Source organism: Maylandia zebra, linkage group LG13 (assembly GCF_041146795.1).
Source record: "Maylandia zebra isolate NMK-2024a linkage group LG13, Mzebra_GT3a, whole genome shotgun sequence".
Classification (NCBI taxonomy): Eukaryota; Metazoa; Chordata; class Actinopteri; order Cichliformes; family Cichlidae; genus Maylandia; species Maylandia zebra.
The window spans coordinates 20,916,858-20,941,220 of record NC_135179.1 but is presented as its reverse complement, the minus strand read 5'-3'; the positions used below and the strand labels follow the sequence as shown (position 1 = coordinate 20,941,220).

The 24,363-nt window shown below is 37.5% G+C and overlaps 1 protein-coding gene across 1 annotated transcript in view; it reads left to right on the top strand.

The window, feature by feature from the left end:
- The first annotated feature begins 6,235 nt into the window (after positions 1–6,235).
- The window catches only part of lmbrd1 (LMBR1 domain containing 1), a 50,465-nt gene continuing 32,337 nt past the window's right edge, over positions 6,236–24,363 (top strand). Inside the window, exons 1-5 of the mRNA XM_004555984.2 lie at positions 6,236–6,348; positions 7,966–8,142; positions 8,988–9,051; positions 20,114–20,211; positions 21,921–21,988. Of these exons, the coding sequence (XP_004556041.1) occupies positions 6,283–6,348; positions 7,966–8,142; positions 8,988–9,051; positions 20,114–20,211; positions 21,921–21,988 (473 nt within the window). The 5' untranslated portion in view covers positions 6,236–6,282. The remainder of the gene's footprint in view (positions 6,349–7,965; positions 8,143–8,987; positions 9,052–20,113; positions 20,212–21,920; positions 21,989–24,363) is intronic.

The window sequence follows — 24,363 nt, the reverse complement described above, 5'->3', positions numbered from 1 at the left end:
GTCAAGCACCTGTTTGCTTTGAATATAATACTAATCGCTGCTCTGAACCTTCATTCATTTCACTCTTGTTAAAGTGGTTTAAGCGCAAAACACCTGCCTGTTTTACAAGATGATTAACTAAATTGACATATGGCAAAGCACCAGACAAAAACATCATATTGTGTGTCACTAATCTGTATGCAGACATAACCACTGATGTGTACCTTTCATGTGCACATAAAAATCACAGAAGCTATTAAGGAGTGTGTTTATCATTTCTGAGAGCTCACCTGGGCATGAAAGCTTCCAGTATGCAGACAAAAAAGAAAATGAATAAAAAGATACAATAATGTGTCAGTTTTGCCTAGAGCTATAGATCTGTGGGGTATTTTTGTAATATGATCATATAATTGGCTTGCGTATTGAAAGCAGTGAAAGAAAATCAGTTGGTTGCCAACTGACTGTCTGCTGTCTGAAGTTGGGCTTTAATGTGGTACGTACAACCAGTAGGCATCAGAATTTTAAATTAACTACTCCTATGTTATTATTACACCAATGGCATTGCATTTGACAAAAAACATTAAACACTGGAAAATATCACAGTGTGTTGCACCTACTTTGTTTGTATATGCAACATTCTGCTTTGCAATTGTGCACTTTTTTAAAATATGTCTGTATTGGGAATTTTCTACAGCCACTGAGTCACTTTACATAAATTTGCTTGTGATGGCCAACTTTATAATATGCAAATGATACACACCCTCTGTCTAGGCTAGGTAAGGTAAAGACAAGAAACACTCAGCATTGTAAAACTATACACGCACGTGCATTCTGGGACCCCTTAGTACCAGCTGAGGATCATTTAAATGCTACCAGAGCTGCTGACTATGTCTATCCCTTTATGACCACAGTACCTATCTTCTGTTGTCTGCTTCCAGAAGGATACTGAACCATGTCACAAAACTCAAAACATCTCAAACTGTTTTTTTGAACCTGACATTGAGTTCACTGTACTCAAATGGATTTCACAGTCAGCAGGTCTCAATCCAACAGAGCACCTTTGAGAATAAAGAGAAGAAAAAGACCTTGTTCATCTATTATTACATAAACTTGAAGAGATTTCCCATTTTAAATTGACTCTTTCATTATAAATAATTTAAGATTTTTAATGGAATATCTATATTGGCATACAATGGCCAATATCCTGTGTGCTAGTGACACACTGTGTACCTAATGCAAGTGCGTCATAGTAAGAGACTGATCGATAACAACGATAATAACAATGTGATTAGTCAAATGAATACATATATTTGTATACATGTATATATACATATATACAAGTTTGAGAAGATATTTTTTAGCACAGCTTTGCAATTTTCTTGCAAAAAGACAAGAAAATACAGCACTGACTAGCAGAATGACTTTAGGAAGTTAGGTGAAGGAATACAAAGAGCCAGAACACCTGCACCTACACCTGCAAAGAAGAAGGTGGTGCTTGATGAATGGAACAAATGCAGTACTTTGATCCGGGAGAGTAGATGTAATGTGTGGGTTTTTTTTCAGTGTTTAATAAGATTTAGGCAACAAACCTATATGTGGTCAGGTTAAGAGGTCAGGAAATAACGTGTTTTAACTTTGCCAGAAGATTTCAGAACAGCTGCCTTTAGTTATTCTCCAAATGTTTCCCTCAAGCTGTAAACCTATGACCTCACAACGGCATGGCTGGTCTATAGCGATGAGAGTGATGAAGCGACACTGATAACAATTTAGCAAAATAACCAACAAAGCTATAAGACCATGAGCTCCACCTGTTTTCTGACACAATAAGGAGGAGACTTCAAAGTTTACAGGGAAACAAAGACTATTTTGGCAGTACGCCTTGTGTTCTTCAGATGAATAATAAATGTCAGAATCAGAAGAAAGTGGATGATGGGTGAATGTGATGCTATAATTTAACTGAAGCTGAAGAATAAAGGGGAAAGGAAACAGCTACTGTTATAAAATCAAAATACACATTAAAAAGAAAAGTCTACTTAACTGACAGAAGTATGAACAATGGCTTTCCTTTTTTCTTTTCTTTTTTTTTTTAAACAGCAAGCCCACTTTTAATAGAATTTGGTAGATGGTCTCCATTGGTGCACATTGCCAAACAGCACTAAATAAAGGCATTTGCAGTTTTGAAAGGTTGCATGAATTAAGCAGACCTATATACCTTCCCTGTGCAAGTGAATAATGGGTATATCTTTCATTAGTTTAATTAAAATTCAGGGGCATAAATGAAGCTTAGATATAGGCCTATTGATTTTAGAGAGTTGAATTTATAAGTGTCCAAACCAGTAGTGACCAACTAATTAACTGGTAAGAATGTTCTTCATTACAGTTAGTTGCAGGCTAATTTCCTCAATACAATAGATAGCTGGTGCTCATAGAGATGTATTATTTTCACTCTCTGAAACGTTAGAGTCTCAATGTCACCATAGGCTGCTCCAGTGTTCCCCTTGCAAAAGTAATTACTCAAGTAATAATTTAATTTTGCTACAGTAATTCCATATACGGTGAAGCATGGCTGCACATTCCTTGCCTATTGTAATTTAAGAAACAATATAGCTCATAAATGGAGTAGATTTATTTTACCTATTGCACTTAAAACTGTGAAAAGGGAGCCAGAATGAAAAGATGAAAATTCTTTATAGTGAGATAGCATGGGTTTTTGCATGCAAGATAAATTTGATAGGAACTGAAAGAAATGGTGAGTAGCCTCTCAGAAAAAAGAAAAAAAAAATCCCGAGCACATTGTCACAACTCACACAGAGTCTAGAGTCTGGAAAAGTTTATATAGTCCCAACACTGCACAGGTTTGGAGCCCACAGTCAGCTGTTTTGAAAACGTCAGTGACATAGCTTTGAGGAGGCTACAGCTCCTCTAGTCACTAAAATGAAAATAAAATGAAAAACATTGTCTTCCTGTTATTACACAGATATTACAGGTAGAAAAGTAACTATTTGCTGTATGTATTTCTGAAGCTTAGGTGAAAAATTCAACAAACGCGTCAGACACATAAAACAGACCAATGTAAGCGCCTATATGACGGTTATGTACACAATCAAGTTACCAAAGCCAAGAAATAAAAAGAATACGGTCATAAAAGGTACTCATCCAGTGAGCCACTGATCAGACATATACTCTATACTAAAAGTACTAATTAAATTACTTTGATGGAGGCTAATTAGCTATATGGGTCTTTACTGAAAATACACTTAGCTTAGGGAATACTTTCAGCACAGTGACTATGGTGGTGTGGAGAACTGCAGTGTACAATTAACAGGTATACCCCAAAGATAGGCTCTACAAGAGAATGCAGCTTCAGGTGCACTGCACCCTGATTTCTAAAGCCACACTTTCTCCCGTTCAGCTAATTTAATGCTTAATGAACCAGATAAGTTTTCCAAATACACTGGACCAGTCCTGAATGTAAATTATGCTGCATATAAGTCTGAAAATGCACCAGCTCATAGATGCTATTTGACACTTTACAGACAATTCCTTGTACCAGAAGAGCATTTGCAGGAAAAAAAAGAAAGCAGAGAAAAATAAAAATAATGGGATACAAAGAAATTATATAATTTCACAAGAATATTTAAATGGCAGTCTCCCAGTTCAGCTTACGTGCCATAACTCAAGGTTGAGACAACTGGATAGCCTATTTGTCCCTCAAGTAAGCCAAAATGCCTGTGTGGTTGCACCACACAGGGTTGGGTTGCCCCATAAGCTAACAAAGGTGTTACATTGGTGGGTCTTAACGAAATACATTCAGATTGTTAACATAACCACAACATAATAAGAATAGAGGTGTTACTTCTTTTTTTAAATCTTCCTGCTAGAGCAGGATACTGTATCACATGAAGTAGGCAAAGGAATATGAATATGAGAGGTTAGAATGAAAATATTTCTGACAAAAAGAACAAATAACTAGTAACGCTTCATGGGCATTTAAATTACTCTAACTATTGCAGACTGCCTGTGTTTGTATCAGTGATGAAACACACTGCGCTGGAGTTATATAACAGCACAGATTCATTGCAGCCATTCATATTGAGATGCTTCAGCATAATGCATCCTCTTACTGAGTGTTTGGTGGTTGTTTTCCTTTCAGGACATCACAAGCCAACTTGAGATTTTCCCTTGAGAGTGTCTTTAAGAAGATTTAATTGTATATAATGGTGGAAAGTTGTTGACTGACTGACCTTCTGCTAATGAGACAGGTATTGTGTTGTAATGAATAATCTCTGGTAAGAAGGTTCTTGTGCATTTCTGTTTTACTTCATGTGCTGCATTTAAAGTGTAAAAAATACTCCACTATATCACAGGAAGTTACTTTGTTTTGTTTTAAACAATTGATTGGCTTATAAAATACTGAAGGCTGTGAACTTTTGCATTATGGACAATGAGTGCATAAGCTATTATAGTTAGAATAGCCTGACCTCGACTTCAGCAGCATTAGCAATTCTGCTTTCAGGCAATATCGATCTAATAATATACAATCTATCAAATGCCTGACATTACTTAGGTTCCCTTTTGCCGCCAGAACAGCTCTGTTATGTCAGCCCACAGACTTTGGCCCTCTGGCTGTGTTCTGTGGTGTCTGCCGCCTGATTTTAGCACCAGATCATTTGGGTTCTGTAGTTTGCTGCAGGAGTATGTTGCTGTCAGAGAGTGTTGTTGCCGTCGGGGTGTGGTTGTTTCTGAAGCAATGTTTGGGTGTATGCTGCCTGTCAAAGTGACATACAGTACTGCTTAAAAGTCTCAAGCTACTCCTCATTTCTTTCTATTTTGCCTCCAAGGAACCAGGCTTTCTTCTAAATTTTTTAAAGTGATCTTGAGCAGTAGTTCTCCAGGACATTTGAAGGTTTTTCGAAAATTTTCATTGGACACCAGCTGTTTTTTCATTCATATTTATGCAGTATTAATGCAGTATGCAGTGTGTCCTTAAACATATGGTAAATGAAGGACAAAAACAGAAGTGGCAGGTCTAAAAAAATATCTTCACTAGATAAAAAGTGAAAATCATGCTCTTAAGAAACAGGAAATTAAACTCCGACACAGGACCTGAGAGATGCATCTAGCTCTTGAGTTAATCCATCTACTGTTTGCTGAAGTCTCATCAGAAATGGTATCCAAGGAAAGTTGGCTGTTGAGATGCCATTCTTAAGACTGGGAAACAGGCATCCCAAACTATACAAGAACTCAAGAGGGACTCTGGTAAGTGTTGACAGCCTTCTGTAAAATACTGTGGAGGCTCTATCATGGCTCTATCAGCCAGTGGTGTTCAGGATCTTGTCAAAATTGATGGACTGATGAATGCAGAAAAATACAGTCAGGTAAACGACAATGTCCCCCAAACACACTGCCAATGCAGTAAAAGTATACCTGGAAAGAAAAACACACAATAGAACAATATCATGGATTGGCCTCCCCAGAGTCTGGACCTCAACAATTCTTAAGCAGTGTGGGATCATCTTGACGGAAAACAGAACAAAAGGCAACATCCAAAGAAGAGCTTTGAATGTCCCCCAAGAAGCCCGGAGAACTATTCCTCAAGCCTACTTAAAGAAATGACAAGAAAGCCTGTCAAAGAAGGTTCAGGCTGTGCGGAAGATTAAATGTGATCATGTTTGATTTTCAAGTTCACTGCTTTTTGCCTTACATGCTGTATTCCTATTTATAAGAGCATCAATAACAAAAATTGCAGCCAGTATTTCCCATTTTACTACCAAAATATACAAAAATTAGTTAGCTCAATACTTTTCCAAAGTACTGCACATTAATGTCAGAATCTAAGTCTTGCGGAACATCGCAATGTAGCAAGATGATCAATGCTAACCCCTTTATTGGTGATGTAAGCCATAAATAGCAGCAATAACAAAATGCCAGAAATTCAGTTAAAAGAACATTTAGTTGAACATTCAGTCTTTTTAAAGTTAAAGGCAATATTTTTCTTGTTGAATACTTTTTCCCCTGCTGATGGGAGTTTTACAAAACTATACAGATTATACCTGGAGCTTAAATATTCATTTACTCACTGGGTGTTTTGTGTTGCTTCTAGTCAAGAAGCAGACTAGACTAGACGTGTTGTATTTTATCACACATACTTAAATTCTGCACATCACGATAAAAATCTACGATTATCAGTTCAGCATTGACGCTTGAACGCGCTTCCTGCGGAGACGTCACGGTCAGCTGCCCGTCTCTCCACCGTGGTGACGTTAACAGGAGCACGTGGGTTTGTTATTGCAGGAAGTGAAGATGGCGGCTCAGTCGTTGCTAACAGAGTCTGTGCTCGGGTGGTCTATTTTCACCGTTATACTGTTGGTAAGGAAGCACGACATTACGTAGTCGCTTTATAAAGTAGTGGAGCGGTAAACGGTTAGCCCGAGTTGTGCTAGTAGGCAAATTCGTTGCTTTAACATCGGTGTTAATCGGCGCAACATGGCTACAGCGCATTAACGCCAGCACTGTCTTTGGATTGGTTTTAGCTAACATTAGCCGTGACACACTTACAGGCTGTCGCCCTATAAGAGGCTTTCAGTGAACTGTTTAGAATATTTTGGTGTTGCGTACTGTTAGTAACATTGGAATTGTTAAACACCACTTTGTGGAGAATAGGAATCTGGTATTGTTACTTAATTTCATAAAAATGTAACATCCACGGTTAGATCTTTCCTGTATAAAACCACCCAGCTGTACTGTAAAGTGTCTCCTTGTTTTTAAACGCACTGTTTTTATTACAAATAAGTAAGTGCTGAAAGTGGAAAAACTACATTAACCAACCTTAACCAAAGACAACTATGTAGTTTTCTCCCCCCCCAGCAAGACATAAATTGAGACTTCTGTAGTGGGCTACTTAAATGAATGTCTTAAAATTGTTCAGCTTGATAATCTGCAGCCCATTTTAGCCCTCATTATCCCAAATGTCATTCATACCCACATCACATGGCTAAATTACAAGTCCTCCAGAAGAATGGCTGGATGCCAATAAATTGCTCTGTTTTTCTGCCCAGTACTAAGCAACCCTTTTATTTCAGACCTCTCAATGGGTCTTATTTGGATGCAGAGCCTTTCGCCATTACCTGGCAGAGCAAGCAGCCGGAGGCGTAAAGCTGTGGGCCTTTAATTGATCCTGTCTGCGAATGGCAGCCCTTAAGCTGAAGGGGCAAGTGTTTGCAGTGTCCTCACCTCTTAAAGCACATGTGCCTGGAATATGACCTTGTCATTTTGGAGCCCATTTATTGCTTTTTTGTCTAATGAGCTTCTCTCCCATTACAATGTCAATTTCTCTCCTGTTCGTTTTTTCCCCTTTAAACGTTGAACAGCATGATAATACATGTGTATGTTATTACTTAATTTAAACAATCTTTTAAAAAGTGTACCACTCGTATCACCTTTCTAGTAAGTCTGTTTATTTTGCTTCTTACGAAATGAAGACTTTGTGTTATTGCCTGTCACTCTGAGAAGGGAGTATGATATAATCGGATCAGCTCCTCCAGAGCACCTGCAGTCAGGCTTTTAAAGTTACATAATGCCCTACTTGTTGTTTTAATACTTAGATTTCAGTTGTTTTGTTTTTGTGTTATAAGTGGTGTGTTTTACATTTCAAGGATATATAACACTACAAAGGTAGACTTTGTTGCAAGGTTATTGTATTATGCAGCATAATTTTACTGATTTCCAACCTCTAGTGTGTTGCTTGTTTGCTTCAGTTTGATTTTTATAAATCCTGTTGACATTTTGCAAATTAAATGCAAATGCCACCTTGTTCAAGCATTTAGTTGATTGAATTTACTTCTGTTTTCTTTTGCCTTTACATGTAATAGAGCTCTGTAAGCCAAAAGTGTTTTTGCTGCCCTATTATTTATTTTAAGTGTTCCTCGTGACGACATTATTAAACCTTTGATTTATTTGAATTACTGGGTTTTTTTTGTTTTTAAGGTAATTCTCGTGTTCTGTTGGATCTACATTCGGAAATTTCAAAGTCGGCGGGAGAGTGAAGTTATTTCAACTATCACTGCAATATGTGCTCTGGCTATTGCTTTGATCACGTCTGCACTTCTACCAGTGGACATATTCCTTGTTTCTTTCATGAAGTATCCCAATGGTACTTATAAGGTTAGTATTTTGTTCTTCAACCTAAAATCTAAATGCATTTCTCAGTTGGATTTTTTTTGTCTTATTGTTGCATTTGAATAAAGTCGCCAGACAATTTATTAGGTATATGTTGCTAGTGCAGGATTAGAACTTGTTTTGCCTTCAGAGCTACCATGAGTCCTTTGGGCACAGATTCAGAAAGTTGTTAGAAACATTCCTCAAAGATTTTAGTTTCATATTAACACGATAGCATCGCACAGTTGCGGGTTTGTTGTCTGCACATCAGTGAGTTGGGAAATCGAGACTCAGGCCAGGCAACATTTTCCCTTCTGCTCACTGGATATTTGCTCTTTTTCTCGTCATTCTGTATAAACTGTGTGAGATTGTTGTAGATCAGCACCAGTTAAAAATCACTTAAATCCCCTTTCTTGCCCATTCTGATGCTCAGTTTAAACTTTAGCCGTTTGTCTTCCCCATGACTGCATGGCTAAAGTGGCTTTCATGCAATTGGCTAATGGGGTATTTTTGTTAATGAACAGTTGATTAGCAGTTGGATAAAGTGGTCAGTAGGTGTACATCTACATCAAGATGTGTAATATGTTCAGTGTGTTTAATAGTATTTTTGTTTGAACATTAGGTAATTTGTTGCTTTGTGTGATTGTAAGCTGCTAAATCATTCATCACTGCAATATTTTTTCTTTTGTCTCAGGCTTAAGTTTTATGGTATTTATTTAAGCTGTCATTCTAAATACATTTTTTGAGAACTATTATTGCAAACTTTTTTCATTTATTGTTATACGTGAGTCATGAATCAGCCTTGTTACAAATGTTAAAATTAATATTCATAATTGGCTTTCTCATGGCAGGAATGGGCAGCAAACAATGAGACAAGAGGGCAAATTGAAGATACTGTGTTGTATGGATATTACAGTAAGTATATTTTTTTTCATAGTTTATGTGGGTAATAAACTCAGACAATGAAAATTGTTGACATTTATGTCATTATGTGAAAATAAAATATAGTAAACACTTAAATTATAAAAGGATTATTAACTGCACAGCGGTTAAGTTTGCATTGTTTTCAATGTTTGCTTTTGAGTTATTTACTTTTCTTACATGATTATAAGTGTGTTACGTCATTATTTTGATCTTATCTCTGCTTTGATTTGAATGAGGTGCCAGTTCAATTTTGATAACACCTGGGGCCTGTCTCATCTATGCAGCAGTCCTAGAGGGTTAGCAGTCTAACTCTGGAAATCACATAGGCTCTTTGTTTCCCACACTGGTGACTCATTTTCACACAGGGCATCTCTCTGTAGTAACTTCGACTGCAGAGCTTACCTGCTCTGAAGCTGCTTTAGTCAGGCTGTGACTTGAGGATATATTTAAAGCCCAAACAATAGCTAACTGTTTCTAAAGCATCATCTGGCCTTTTTAAAGACCAGCTTTTCATCACAAATTCGGTTGAATTCAAATTTGAGTTTTTGTCACAGGGTTATGTTGAAGAACGAAAACAGTTTTACATGATTATTCTGTAAATCAGATCTATCAAACATTTATTGTGTTTCTGGGCAATATGCCAGTTTTGGTCATTAAAGAAAGTCGTATCTGTTAAATAGCACTCCACTTAGGTTTGTCCTTTGTAGCAATAAACAAATTGAATTTACTGTTACAAATAAAGTGCCTTTCCAATCATTTGGTTCCACAACCCTGGGATTTTTAACAACGTAAGAGTTGAAAATTAGGTAATTTATTTCGTAAATTTACATACTTGTGTAATGTCATAGTATTTACTTTAATAGCATATGTTTGTAATACTTTAATGTGCCTTATTTTGTGTGTTGTAGAGAATGTGTTTTTTTTGTTTTACTGGGACCAAGTTCATAATGTATCAAATATGCTGCTTGCTGAGTTGGTCATACAGGTTTCTGCCTTTTGGTTACCAACTCTTCATGTAAAATGGCAGGAATTGACAAGTTGTTAAACAGGTTTACAAAACCGGTCAGTCTGTGATGAAGTCACATGACCATATGGACCATTTCAATGATAAGGATGTGATGCATACATATACTTTTACTACAGTCTTCAAAAGCAATTGATTTTCCAATTGCTGCTTGACAGTATTTCAGCTAAACAACACCTGATGTGTGATATTTTTTTTTGTTGCATAATGTGTTGTATATTTTCAGAGGCATTTTAGCACCAGGACTTGATGTTTTAATAGCAGCAGGATGTAGTTTTAGGTTTCTAGCTAGCTGGGAGCCTTCTAGCTAGAAGGCCTTCCTTGATAAAGACATTATCTGGTGATATATGTTCCTCCAAAACTTGATCATTTAGCATTAATGATGCCTTCACAGTTCTGCAAGTGACCCATTCCATGTGTCCTTTGCTGTCTTTTGAAATGTGCCTGAATAACTAGCTGGATTAGTGTCTCTCATCTCTGGCAGAGAAGACTAAGTGTCCATGATTTAAAAAAAAAAAAAAAAGCTTAAAGCTTTAGTCATCCAACAGTTGGACTGTGTTCTACTTTGCTGCAGTTCATCTTAAATGAGATAAAGTTCAGAGGGTCAGAAGCTCTCTCTTAGATGCATAATGACTTTACAGTACTCCACATTTGTAGTGTGACAGTGGGGGATAAAGTCACAGTGCACATCTGTGTGAATGTAGCCAAGCATCCTTCTCACTTGATGGCTTGGTCACTGGACACTTGTCCATGGAAGAGTACTGTCCTCTCGGACAGAGACCAAATCTAATCTACACTGATAATTCTTAGAATGAAGGCTGACTAAGTTTGATACAGAAGTTGATGTCTGATTTTAAGTTTGAGGTACATGAAAGTGATGAGAACCTCCAGGAATTGACTCAAACGTGGCAGGAGTGCTCTAAGTGGTGCACAATGAAAAAACTTTGAAGGGGATAGCAACCGGATTTAAATTATTTTTAGTTTATTGCTTTTTATGAGCGGAGATGTAATTTTTTTTGATTTCTTAGCTATGGCTTTTTTCATGGCAGAGATTTAAATTGCAGTTATGAATGCAGCGAAACTCTACTTTCTGGTATTAATTTCAAAAGTGGATTTTTAATGCAGTTCCACCTGAGGGCCTCACAGATATTTAATATTACTTTTGAAGAGAAGTCTTTGCAGACACTTCTCTGGATACTCTAAATCTTTTCAATATTATGTACCAATACATTTTAGACTTTGGGGTTACTATATTCATAGTGGAATTGACATTAAGGATGGCACAAATGAGAGCCTGTTTGTTTAAAAAAAAAAAAAAAAATTATAATAATAATTATTATATTTTGGGGGATTTTTTCTTGCATTCTGTGTATTAATCCAAAACCTACAAAATCTGCAGATAGCTTGATGGCTGATTATTCAACAGTACTTCTTTCCACTTCTTTGTTCACCAAGATTTATTTGATTTGCTTGTTGTAGTTGTCACACTTAGCTTGTATTTATTGACACTTTGTTTTTGGCTTTGTTTGACACTGGGTTGCATCATTAGGAGGTTTTTTTGAGCATCTTGGACTAATCCTGTTTGATTCCTTTGCTATGAGAAAGGGCAGGTCTAGTCTCCAAGGATGACTCTGCAATTCCAGTTGCTACGACCCGTCTAGGGCCAGGCAATAACATGAGTGAGGCACCCCCCCCCCGCTTTACTAGTCCCTATGGACCCCAAAGCGCTTTACACATTCAGTCATTCACCCATTCACACACACATTCACACACTGGTGATGGCAGTCAAGCACCAGGTGTGGCCACAGCCACCCTGGGGCGCACTGACAGAGGTGAGGCTGCCGGACACTGGCGCCACTGGGCCCTCTGACCACTACCAGTAGGCAACGGGTGAAGTGTCTTGCCCAAGGACACAGCGACCGAGACTGTCCAAGCCGGGGCTCGAACCGGCAACCTTCCGATTACAAGACGAAAGCGGGAGCATCAACGCTTTAGGGTGAGCCAAGGCCAAAATAACAAAAACAAATCTACACAAATCTCGCACTCCTGACCTTACCAAAACAAAGTCAAAAATAAAGACAGTCTGACCTCCTTAACTAATTCAAAACAGGAGAAAACTGGTGATCAACAGCAGCTCACCCCTAACCACTCCACTTCCACAACTTCCAAAACAGCAATGCAGCCAGCGGCTGCCACAGGTATACTGCTGGGTCATGAGGAGAGATGCGAGAACCTCTCCCGCCGCGGCACTCCGGCCTCCTTTTAATGGGTGGGTCCTCCAGCTGGAACCAGTCACGTCGGGCTGTATATCCACGCACCAATCGGAGCAGGGCCCTGGCACAGCTGAATTAACATAAACAGATACATTAACTGCACAAAACAAACACATGAAATGCAAGTTCGTAACACAGTATTTGTATGTGGTTGTAAATCATGGACAACATCCAGACTTTTTGACTGATAAATTACAAGCTTAAAACTGTTGGTGCCTCAGAAATGTCTTCATGGTCGTTATATTAAAGGATAACACAAGTTGTCCTTGTTGATAGCAAATTCAGTCATGCCAAAGTCTCTAGATCGTGTGTTTTCTAACAGATGCTAGCTTAAAGTGGCTGTCAGCAACACTGTTGTATACCGTCTGTTAAAAAATGCCAAATGCAAGGACGACAAGCTGTCTCCATGCCCAGGCAGTCCCCTCAAAGAAATCACTTCCTCTGGCATAATGACACCCTCCCTCCAAAATCCAAAAAAGGCACAGACCACAGCACTGCCCCTCAGCATTCAGGCCATAATATATTGTGCTCTAAACATAAACTTATGATTTCATACATAAGGATGACTTTTTTCTTTTGCTATCTATAGTTTGGATTAGACATCCCCCTAAATGAAACCTTGCTTTATAGAGATTTAGAAATATGAATAATTCATTAGGCTTAGTCTTCAATGCAGGGCTGTGTCTTGTCAGTAATTTAATTCATTTAATGGCCAAACTGCCTGGAAACCATGTTCATGGTACAGTAGTTACACTCAAGATGTGTTTCCCAAATTAAAGCAAAAGCACATATAGTTGGCTTAATAATTGGTTTAGTACATCTGGTTGGAGCCTTTGAGAGGAAATCTTAAGTCACAATTTCTGTAATTGCTTTGAGTGGCAGCTAAAATTGCTGGGTTTTATGTAGCACTTCATATTGTAATGCTCATTCCACACAGTTTTATAGGTTACTACATGTTTTATATTGTGTGTTAAGTAGGCATTATATGCTCTTATGTCATTCAAAGAGCAAAAGAGAGGCTTTTTTATGTGCATAATGTTATTCAGCTGAAAAGCCATAGACGTTAAAGTCAGAAGAGGGGTAGGGAAGAAGCTTGAAGGAATTTGCTGTTTGCTTCAAGCATGTGCACATGTGGTCAGAGCTGTGTTAGTATATGCTGTGCTTGTAACCTTTGGCTGCTGATATGGAAGGATGTATACTTGTAAAACTGCCTGGAATACAAAAGTCCCAGCCTTGGAGTTTAGATTGATAATGGGTTCTGTTCGTTTGGAGCAACGTTTTGTTCAATCGTAGCACATTTTGAATATTGGAATTGAATTATGAGCTCAGCGGTGCAGAATATTAACCTGTCACACTGACATGTTCCTCAGTTGATTGTACTTGTTGTTCTGCTGCTTTCTGCTGTACCAAACATAAGATGACTGTTGGTCATATGATGTGAGATTTTTACAGATTAGCTCTCCAGTCAGCTCTACCTTTCTACCTCCTTTTTTTTTTTTTTTTTAACTCAGAAGGGATTCATGATGCATCATTATGTGATAAAATGTCTACTGTGACTAGGTGCTTGTGAAGATGACGGCATGAGAGGACTGTGCTGCGTCTTAGCAAAGTCATACTTTGCTGAAGGCTGCAGCATGAGACTGAAAGTGAAAATACGCTGAATCTAATTTTAGCTACATAGTGCATTTTGTTATCGGTGTTTATGTAGAACTAGACAGATTTGGTTTTTATTTATTTATTTATAACGGCCATCACTTTATTATTTGCCAGTAGGTGGAGACCTAGCTCCATGTTTATTGTGTGGACAGCTTCCTTTCAAGTGTAACTTTTAAAGATGAATTTTCCTTAAGGCAACATTTGATAGCACTGTCCATTTGTCTCTTCACAAATAGTATAATTACAGGGTTGACAGAGATTTCTATTTGTACTGGTGATGCATGTTTTTCTCTGAAGTAGACTGTTTTATATTCATTGGTGGTCACAGTTAATAAGTATGTGCATGTCCAGTGATTTGAAGAACTCCCCGTGTTTTATTTATTTGATCTTTAAAATAATTTGATGGCTTTACATAGCTGTCATTTGGTTCATTTCTGCTGTTTTATTATTATTATTTTTAAAGTGCATTTTCTATGGACATGCTTCTCTGCAGCCACATTTTACTTTATAATCAGCCTTAAGAGTTTTACAAACATAGGGTAGTCATAGAATTGCAATTATAGGGTTGGAAAATTCTGTTGTAGCCTTTCTTTCTTTCTTTCTTTCTTTCTTTCTTTCTTTCTTTCTTTCTTTCTTTCTTTCTTTCTTTCTTTCTTTCTTTCTTTCTTTCTTTCTTTCTTTCTTTCTTTCTTTCTTTCTTTCTTTCTTTCTTTCTTTCTTTCTTTCTTTCTTTCTTTCTTTCTTTCTTTCTTTCTTTCTTTCTTTCTTTCTGATAAACCTTTTCACATGAATGTTTTCTCTTTTTTTTTGTTTTTTTAGGAATCAACATAATTGTACAGAATCAGTGGGAGCATTTGCCATTGTGGCATTTACAGGTTACTTCAAACCATTTTTAAAATTTATCTGTGTGTTCATGTTAAGCTTTTGCTCAAGCAAATGTTTCATTTTATATTCGATCTCAGAGTAAATGCGCGAGTATAGAGTATTGCACAGGGGGCACTTTGAGCAAAAACCTGAACAGCAGTGATGAAAAGGTAACAGCTATATCAGAATACATCTGTAATGCCAGAATCAAGATTGAACCATTACTTATTAAACTCTGCAGTTGCTCACAAAGTCTACACGGTGTACTATTACATTCAGTGTACCTTTTAAGTCGACAAAGGGGAAGAACGTCTGCAACAGAAACAACCACTTCCTTTTAGAGCCCAAATACCTTTTTGTGATCTTTGATGAACCCTAAGTTTGAAAGCTTAGCCTTTCAATCTCCTTCCTCTGTCCATTTATACATTTCCTTGGACTGCTCAGTACTTCAAAGCAGTGGTGCATAAGACCCTTAAGCAACAGGGCAAAATACCCCTGGGCCCTTTAAATAAATCATTGGCTTTCTCCCTGCCTTTTTTTTTTAATGCCATTTGTGGAAGAGAAACTAGCGAGGAAGGAGTCCTCTTGCAAATACACTAACAATAAGTTTCTTTTTTTTCTCTGTGATTTTTTTTTTTTTTTGGTCCACCCACATGTGCAGAGTGAATTTTATTGTAAAGTGGTAGCCTAATGCTTTTTTTAAGAGCATTTCTGAAAACACTGACAAATTGTAGTTTTATTTTGGCAGTTTTATGTGATACAGAGGGGCCTTTGACAATTGAAACATAGTCACACAAGGACAAGAAACAACCCAGGTAGCAGCTTTTCTGCTCCCTTTTTCCCAGTTCAAAATACTGACACAGATTTTAAGTGAACACTTAGCCTCACCTTGTATCGTATACAATAGAAGAGGTAAAAGGGGTCATCAGCTAATTCGAGCGCTAGTGGTATGAACCCCCGGCTTCTTCAATCCACACGCCAAAGTCTCCTTACGCAAGGTACTGATGGTGCTGATCTGAAGTACCTTGAGGACAGAGCTGATGAAAATTTAGTGTGAATGCAGCCAGTCCCTTTTTTCGTATGCATTCAGTTTCACATTACCCTCTTTCCTCAAAGTGTGTGTGTGTAATGAGGTCTGCTGCCAGCTGGAAAAAGCTGGGGTTTCTGTGAAAATATGAGAGGCCTATGCAAATCCTACATATTCAACATAAAGAACTGAAACCTGTAGAATAACTTGGAGGTTTCCAGAGTGTCTGTCTTAAGTTGCTGCTTGTTGCTTTAGTGGACTTTAAATATTGCTAAATGGTACTTATATAGCACTTGAAATGATCAGTTGTTAAACTTTAGGGTTCAGTATCTTGCCCAAGGACACTTCGACAGGCAGACTAGAGGAGCCATGGGTGGTACCTGTGACTCTCCAACAACCGTCTGTATCTCTTGAGCCAGTCACCAAATATTGAAATCTGGTTGCCAGAGGCTAAGTCCGCATGTATAACAGCAGTAGACTGCTGCATGTGAAAGTCCCAGACACATGCCAGTCACAGCAAACTTGTTACTGATATACCTTTAAGAAATATGAGTCAGTGCAATTCTCCTGATATTCATGTAGCTCGTGTGCAAATTCTGTTTTGTTTTAAATAAATATCTGAAATCCTCTGTGTCTTCAGTGTTGATAGTTTCAGTGTTGACATGCAAGTAAGGAAGGTTTTCTATGAGATATCACCCATGGTATTGAATTTTCACATGATCAGTAATACATGTTGTATTTTTACAACATGTATTACTGTATTACATCAAGGAACAAGAGGTGCTAATGCTCAGTGGATAGCCACTGTCATGTGAGGACGTGGTTATCATTAAGCCTCACAGAGCAAATTTATAAGTACTGTTGTTTTTGATCACTGAGTAAACGGGAGTGTATACTGGAACCACTGACTGGTGAAGTGAATAACGACAATCATCTTGTTACACTGAAATGCTCTGCCTCAAAACCTTGCGTGTTGGCACTCCTGTAGCTCTTACTTTGACATGTACCACCCACCAAAACATTGTTTTGGGACAAACCCATACCCGATGATAGTCATCTCTCTTAGCAAGGCAGTGAACTCCACTGCTCCTCAAAAACTGCTCAAAAACAACTCAAGGAATGTGACAAAGGTCTCTTGGTGCTGACTCCCCATACCTCATTCTGGTGGATATCTGTGGGATGCCTCAGAAAAGCTGATCCAGGGAAAGTGCAGCCCTGCTACCCACAGAACATGATGGATCCACTGCCAGCACAAGAATTGTGTAAAGGTTTAAGGACATTTATACATGCTCCCTTTCACAGGGATAAATATGCAAAACTTTCCCTGGTCAGGTCTTCTTCCCAAGATCTGCATGAAGAGTAATGGATGATTCATTGCAATGCAGTATGACCTATTCCTTCATTGTGTTAATATTCATGGTGTTATGATTAATTTTGCTCACTGCTTTAACCTGCAAGCATATGCCAGTGGCTGCATACTGTGCATGGCTTGCATTTATGGGCTCCTGGCATCATTCTGAACTCCGTTTGTTTAGCTGTAAATGAGTGTAAATGGATACCTTAGTGGAGCAATGAGCATGTGTTTATTGAAAGTAATGCCCTGTCAGAATCACAGCTGGGAAAAACCAAACCTCTGTAACAATGGCATTCATTTGTCTGCAGCACAGAGAGCCTTTTGTGGAATATTGTTCATTTCACAAAGGGACATGTTTGCACTCGCTTAGGGTCATACCTTCTTGACTGATATGGAACAGTAGTTTTCCACATGCCCGTTGGAGTTGAAGTGTACTGCTGATTTTATGGATTAAGTGCTTGTTAGGAGTTTTCAATTTTAGTTTTACTCAGCTTCTATTAGTTTACATCCAACAGTCACATTTACAGTTGTGTAGTTTCTCATTCTGAGGTCCGGGGTATTGCTTAGGGCATTTATTTAGTCTTTCATATACCTGAACCTCAAATCCATTAAAGGTTTCAAATGTTACCTTTTGTTATTATTTTTGTTTTATTTTGAGAACTTTAAATTCAAGTTTAACTCATAAAAATCACGCACAGTATTAAAGGGGCTGTTTTCACGGGAAAGTACAGTGGATACGGTCTTGGTAAGCTGTTTATTCTAGCACATTTCTTTTTTGTTGCACCTTGTGCTAATGATTCACATTATCACCTCAAGGTGTTTCTGGGAAACGGTAACCATGCTGCTGAGCACACTGTTGCGACATGCTTTTCTATGAGTTATTTTGAGGTTATCTGGTCTGTCTGCATCGACATCCATTTGCTGCAGGAAAAAAAAGCTACCAGCTTGGAATAGCATCTCTCTGTTTAAGTGTTTTTTGCCGCACCCTCCCCTTTATGAATTCCTAATGCATTTGAGTGTTGGTCTTTTCTCTCAGAAAAGTTATATAGGAAGAAACAAACAAAAAGGCTTGGATCAGAGAATGTCAAAGCCCTTTCTCTAAGGACAGGACACCTCATGTAGAAGGTCACAAGCTCTATTGAATAAAGCAATTTTTCTCAAGCTGATAGGTTTCTCTTATATTAGTGTTGTCAACATTCAAGAGGAAATTGTTATTATCTGCTTTGTAAAAGGTACTCAGTCTAATAGTCACAGCAACAACCAAGGGAGAACATATTCCTCCTTTAATTGAATCAATTGTTTAGTGTTCTGGATCATATTCTGAGCAGAAAGAGCACCATTCATAGATTACTGAGTTTAACACGCTCAAAGTGTGTAAACAACAGTTCCTTACATGTTCAGGCTGTTTAAAGAATACTAATGATACAGGTTTACTAGCTGACAGTTGTTATTGACCCCATTTACACATAAACATGTGATTTGTATGAGAAAACATTGTATGGATACTGATTAGTGATATCAGTTCTATTTCTTTTTTCAATTTTCAACATCTTGTATTAAAATCAGTTCTCATTATCTTGATTGTGCTTGCATCGAATCCAGTCTCCATATGCAAATCAATAAAATGTGGATGACTGACTTGTCAACAAACATGGTGCATACTAGCAAATTCTTTCTTCCATTGCAGATGAGATGCTGAGATCTGATGTTTTTCCGCTCACACTATGATCTGCTTTTATCTTGCATAACCGTTTGTTTTTCTTGCAGATGAACTGTCTGCATACAGTTTATTTTTAACAACCATAGTTAAGACAGTGTTTAAATAGTGCTTGCTGGTTAACACAGCTTAAGAGGTGTGAGCCTGTTCCACACTACAAGTTACTGGAAAGAAAAGGAAAAAGAAACTAGAAACATTGTTTGTTAAATTTTGACCCCGTGGCCAAATATTTTATAAAGATAAGCAGTTACAAATACCTTGAGCATTAAAAGCACTACTTTAACGAGACCTAAAAAGTGAAAGCCATATTTTTTTTCAGTATGCTAATTTATTTTCATTGTGATGTGGCCTCATTATTTTTATAAGATAAGATAAGATATATATGAAATATATATCTGAAATGAAATATTATTATATGAAATATTGTTATTATTTATGCATTTATTTTGCTTGACCTAGTCTTTATATAGTTAGTTTATATATATCTGAACATAAATTTCATTTCTCTTTAAGCCAGTTTGAATATCAAAGGTTAGTTCTGGAGTTTGTCCATCACCACATTTGCTTATGTGATCTCTTTCACTCCCTCTTTCTGTCTTTCCACTTTTCTGAATGAGGCTTATTTATTTGTTTATTTGTTTTGGTTATTTCTTCATAGCAGTTGTGATATACATGTTAATTTTTCATTAGCAATAACTTGCAGGTTCCACCTTTCTCAGCCCCCTGTTGCAGCAGTAGAGACTTAACTGCTGGTGGCACCAGATTATAATGTGCACCTAGTACATTATGTCCATACCAGTTTAATAGAAAGAAAAGTTCCTGTATTTTTGGGAGTATTAGAAATAAAACTTTTGGGGTTTCTATATAATTTGTTATATTGTGGTACCTTAATATCCTGAATAGGGTTAAAAAAGTAATGCACATGTCCTTAGGGTCAAAATATATTTTCATATGTGTACTTCACATGACCTTTAACATGTTAATGGAAGGTCAGCACAATACGTTTTCTTTTTAATGCACTGTACTGCTGTGTCATGATAGAGCAGGTTTGACAGTCTGTGATGTTCACTTTTGTCAGTGTAAATCTCAAAATTTGTGATTTTTAATTCTTGAATTCATTTCTCCTTTTTCCAAACAGCTCTTTACTCCATCATACTAATCTGTGTCTTCCTGTGGATCCCCTTTGTTTACTTCTACTATGAAGAAAGGGATGACAACAATGTGAACAAATGCTCAGTAAGTGACTTTCTTTTGCTACACACATCTCTGTAAACTGCTGAGATGTGGTGCATATCCTAAAATGATTTCATTTGAATATTGTAGCCAGTTCAAGGCGACTTGCACCACTTCATCTTTTATTTTTATTTAATTGAAAATCACACAAACCTTCCCAAAGCACCCATGTTAAAGTGGATTTTTATCAACAAAATAGGTTGTTTCTTAAGTAGTTTTTCCTTTAATATTATTTCTAATAATTGGATCATTTATGATTCTCTGCTAATAACTTTTACATTGCTATGCTCCTTGTGACTAAAATTTACAAGCTTTAAAATCATTTGCAAGTAATTGCAGATACAGTGTTGATTGTTTGACTACTTGTGGTGCTGTAGAGGAATGTTTTCTAATCTGTCACAAGACTCACACAGCATGATCACAGAAGGAACAAGGTGCACATATTTGCTGAATGTAAAAGGTTGTAATGGTTGTTGAGAGTTAGACTATGTACTTTGTACATTAAAAAGACTTAAAAAATAAAGACATCAAATGTTCTGTTAGGTAGCAAATACAATCAACATGCTTTTAAGGCACTGGCAATGCAGGGGCAAACTTAAGTGAGCTCTCTGTAACCTGGGTTTAAACCATCCATGTCCAATCAAGCACCATCGCTTGCTTTTTTTATTGAACTCAAGTTTATATGTAACTTAAGCTTAACACACTGTGTGCAAACTTGCATGGACTACAACAGTAAGACATTGTACTACTTTATGTACTGTATGCCACAGAAAACAAGTGTTATTTATTACGTTTTGCTTTGCGCCATTTATGTAATTTACTGATGGCTAAAATCAACATTGGCTGGTCAAGTAATTTAGGAGGCTAGCCAACTCGCATTTCCAAATGTATCCATAAGTTACAGACACAAGTTAGGTGGTAATTGTAGCTAAATTGAGTTGCTAACTTCATTTTTGTTAACAGGCAATAACTAACACTAGCCAGAAAAAAGACAGGTTAGATTTGATAAAAAAAAAAATAATCAATTACTCCATGATAGTTACTCCAAATATCTGACTGGTGTTAACTGTAGTTTTCCTCCGAAAGAAAGGACCGGTCATGATTTCTTTTTCTTTTTTTTCTTTTTTTTTTGGAGATAAAACAGGCTTTCTTCTGCTTAATGTTTGCTACCATTAGCTCACCTGCTCTCAGTTTTAGGTAACATTTCAGTCTGCAAGGCATTGCCACTTAAAAAGTCATAACACATGAAGAAAAGTTACCCAACAGATGTTTCACGGATTTTATCCAACACGTGTTTCATTGTGGTAATGAAAATAGTCACCCCAATTTACCGAACCACTGCATTAATTCAGAGAGACTTTAGAAGATGCTTTAGTGAGGGATTTTAACATTTAGTCATTTCACGAGCACCAAACAGCAGCTATCTCATAGTGCAGTTTCTCCCATGCATGTGTCAATTTTGAGCTGACAGAGGCACTTTCTCTCACAGATTGGAAGGTCCTTTGTATTGTTACTTTAAAAGCCTTGAATAGCACCAGGAGTGACAGTTTATCTCTGCCAGGTAAAACAGGATCTACACTGGCTCTGTATAGTTCTCACTCTCTATAGTCCTTAACTGAATGGAATATGACCCCTTCCCTCACTCACAATGAATAATAATAGTTCACTTCATGGCTATGATTGACCAGTTAAATTTATTTTTTTCATTACAGCAAGTGAAAAATGCTCTGAAGTACACAATTGGATTCGTCATTGTCTGCGTGGCGCTTCTTTTAATTGGGTGAGTTGGAGACATGGTTGGCTTCTTCTGCTTTAGTACACGGCAGGTACTCGGGTGTGGATACATCATTGTGTTGAGTTAATGAGAAGACGATCCCTTCAAACAGCTACAGGGCCATTTGTCTGGCCATGATAAGCCATTCAGGAGACAAAGCTATGTACCTTTCTCTAAATAAGTGTTTTGTTTTTGTGTATGAGTGCTAACTAGATTCTTTGAATGCAGAGTGCATTTAAATAGATCTTTGTTAGAAATTCAGCATTTAGACATTTTCAGCCATGCTCTGTTTATGTGCAGATTTAAAACTGGTTGTGTTTAGGAACACCAACACAACATAATAGATTTCCTTTGCAACCGTGACAGTAGAGCTGGGCGATATGAGATTTTTTCATATCACGATATGTTTTTTTCATTTCAGGCGATAACGATATCTATCACGATATAAGCCAAATAACTATATTTGTAAGATTTAAATGTGCCGTTGCTCACAAGTAAAATGTGAAATAATCAGCAGCTTGTTTTTATTTAAATATTTATTTCCCATAATAAGTTCAACAGGGTAGATGTACTTAAGGAACATGAGACTTTTTCAGATAAATAAAGGCAAATATTGCAAACTACACAAAAGGCAGCCGCTAAAGCGTTTAAGTTTCAAAACAGAACAAACGAAACAGACTAAATTGTCAATTCCACTTAGAAACAAAATATTAATTCTAAAAATAAATCTTAGTTTGTTTTACAGAAGAACAGACAAAACTGACTAACTTTTGTCAATATCAAATAAACTGAGAACTAAAAGGAAATTCTCAATCTCTCCTTGTTGTATAGCTGAGCTTTTCAAACAGTTTTAACAGTTACTTTAGTCTGACAAAAGCCGAATGACGAATTAGCGCTTCCAGTCAGAGACTGAGGCTACGTCCACACGTACACGGGTATTTTTGAAAACGGAGATTTTCCGTTTTCGTTTTAAAAAATAATCCCGTCCACACTTAAAAAGGCAGAAATGAAGGAAAACGCTGCTATGAACATGCCAAAGCAGCAGGTGGCGCTAGATTCCTAACCGTGCCGAAATGTTGGCCAATCAGAAGTCTAGAAGCCTCGGTGGGAAAAAGTAAACAAAGCTGCGGCATAGAAGCAGAACCGAGTCGTAAGTGTGGAGGGACAGTAACTGTGTGTATATGTAAGCATTTAAACACTGCAGAGAGTAGAATTAACAGTAACAGTATTGTAGAAATTCATTTCACCGAAACAATAACGTGGCGCACAGTGTGACGCATGCACCAGTTTATTGTATTTCCAGACTTGCTTTCAGCACATTTACAGTGCACGCTACTCTGTTTTTTGTCAGACTTGAAATAGCCGAAATACCTTCACACTACGGAACTTCTATGGCTCTTCCGTTCGACAATCTCTCCGGCATTGGAACCATCATCTGTTTTCTCTTCGGTCACGCTCGGTTGATTTTTCTAGTCGGCACACTCATTTCCTCCATTACCCGCTGGCTGCTTCCCAAACAAACACACGTGCGGCTTGGCACTTGTGCTGTACGTAACAAGTCACGCGACGTGACGCTGCGGCTGTGATTGGTTCGGCTCTGCGCTACTTAATTTGGATTGGCTGACCTTTAAAAAAAAAAAAAAAAAAGAGGACAAGAGCGGCGAGGTCTATCGCGATAGCTTAATTTCTCTATCGAGTAAAAGTTATATCGCGATACATATCGTTATCGTTCTATCGCCCAGCTCTACGTGACAGCAACACACCTGAAGTTCAACCTACACAATTAAATGCGCTCTCTCAACCATTAAATGGTGAACTGAGAAAAGGCTTACCTGGCTGGGAGAAAAAAAGGACACATGACTATACTTTGTTACAGCTGAAAGTTTGGATGTCAGGATGTTTTTATAGACAGAAGCAATTTCCCTCTCCTTTGCCCAATAAACTGGAACTATTGGTGCTTTGTTCTAGCAATTGTTGCTTAGGTGCTTTGATTTTCAGCAACATGATAGCTTTAATCTCAGACTGCTTTTCTGATACCAACAGACATAATGGCCCTGTTTGGGCAGTGTTCACTCAGTAGGTCTTTGCTTCATGTTACAGGCTTTTGTTGTCTTTAAACCTGGCAAGGTGACTGACTCCTTAAATAGCCTCTGATTGTTCGCTGCAGGATTTCTACTTATTTATCTATGTTTCTTAAAATCTGACTGCCAATGATGTAATACTTTCAGTTTTTTTAAACTTATTTTTTGTAGTAATGTAAATAATATTAAGGGTTTTTTTTCTCTCTCTCTCTTTTTTTTTTTTTAAATTTGAAATCGGAGGAACTGAAGTCAAGCTTTGTCAGAGTTATAGAGAAGCTAGATTTTTATAACTAAGACACT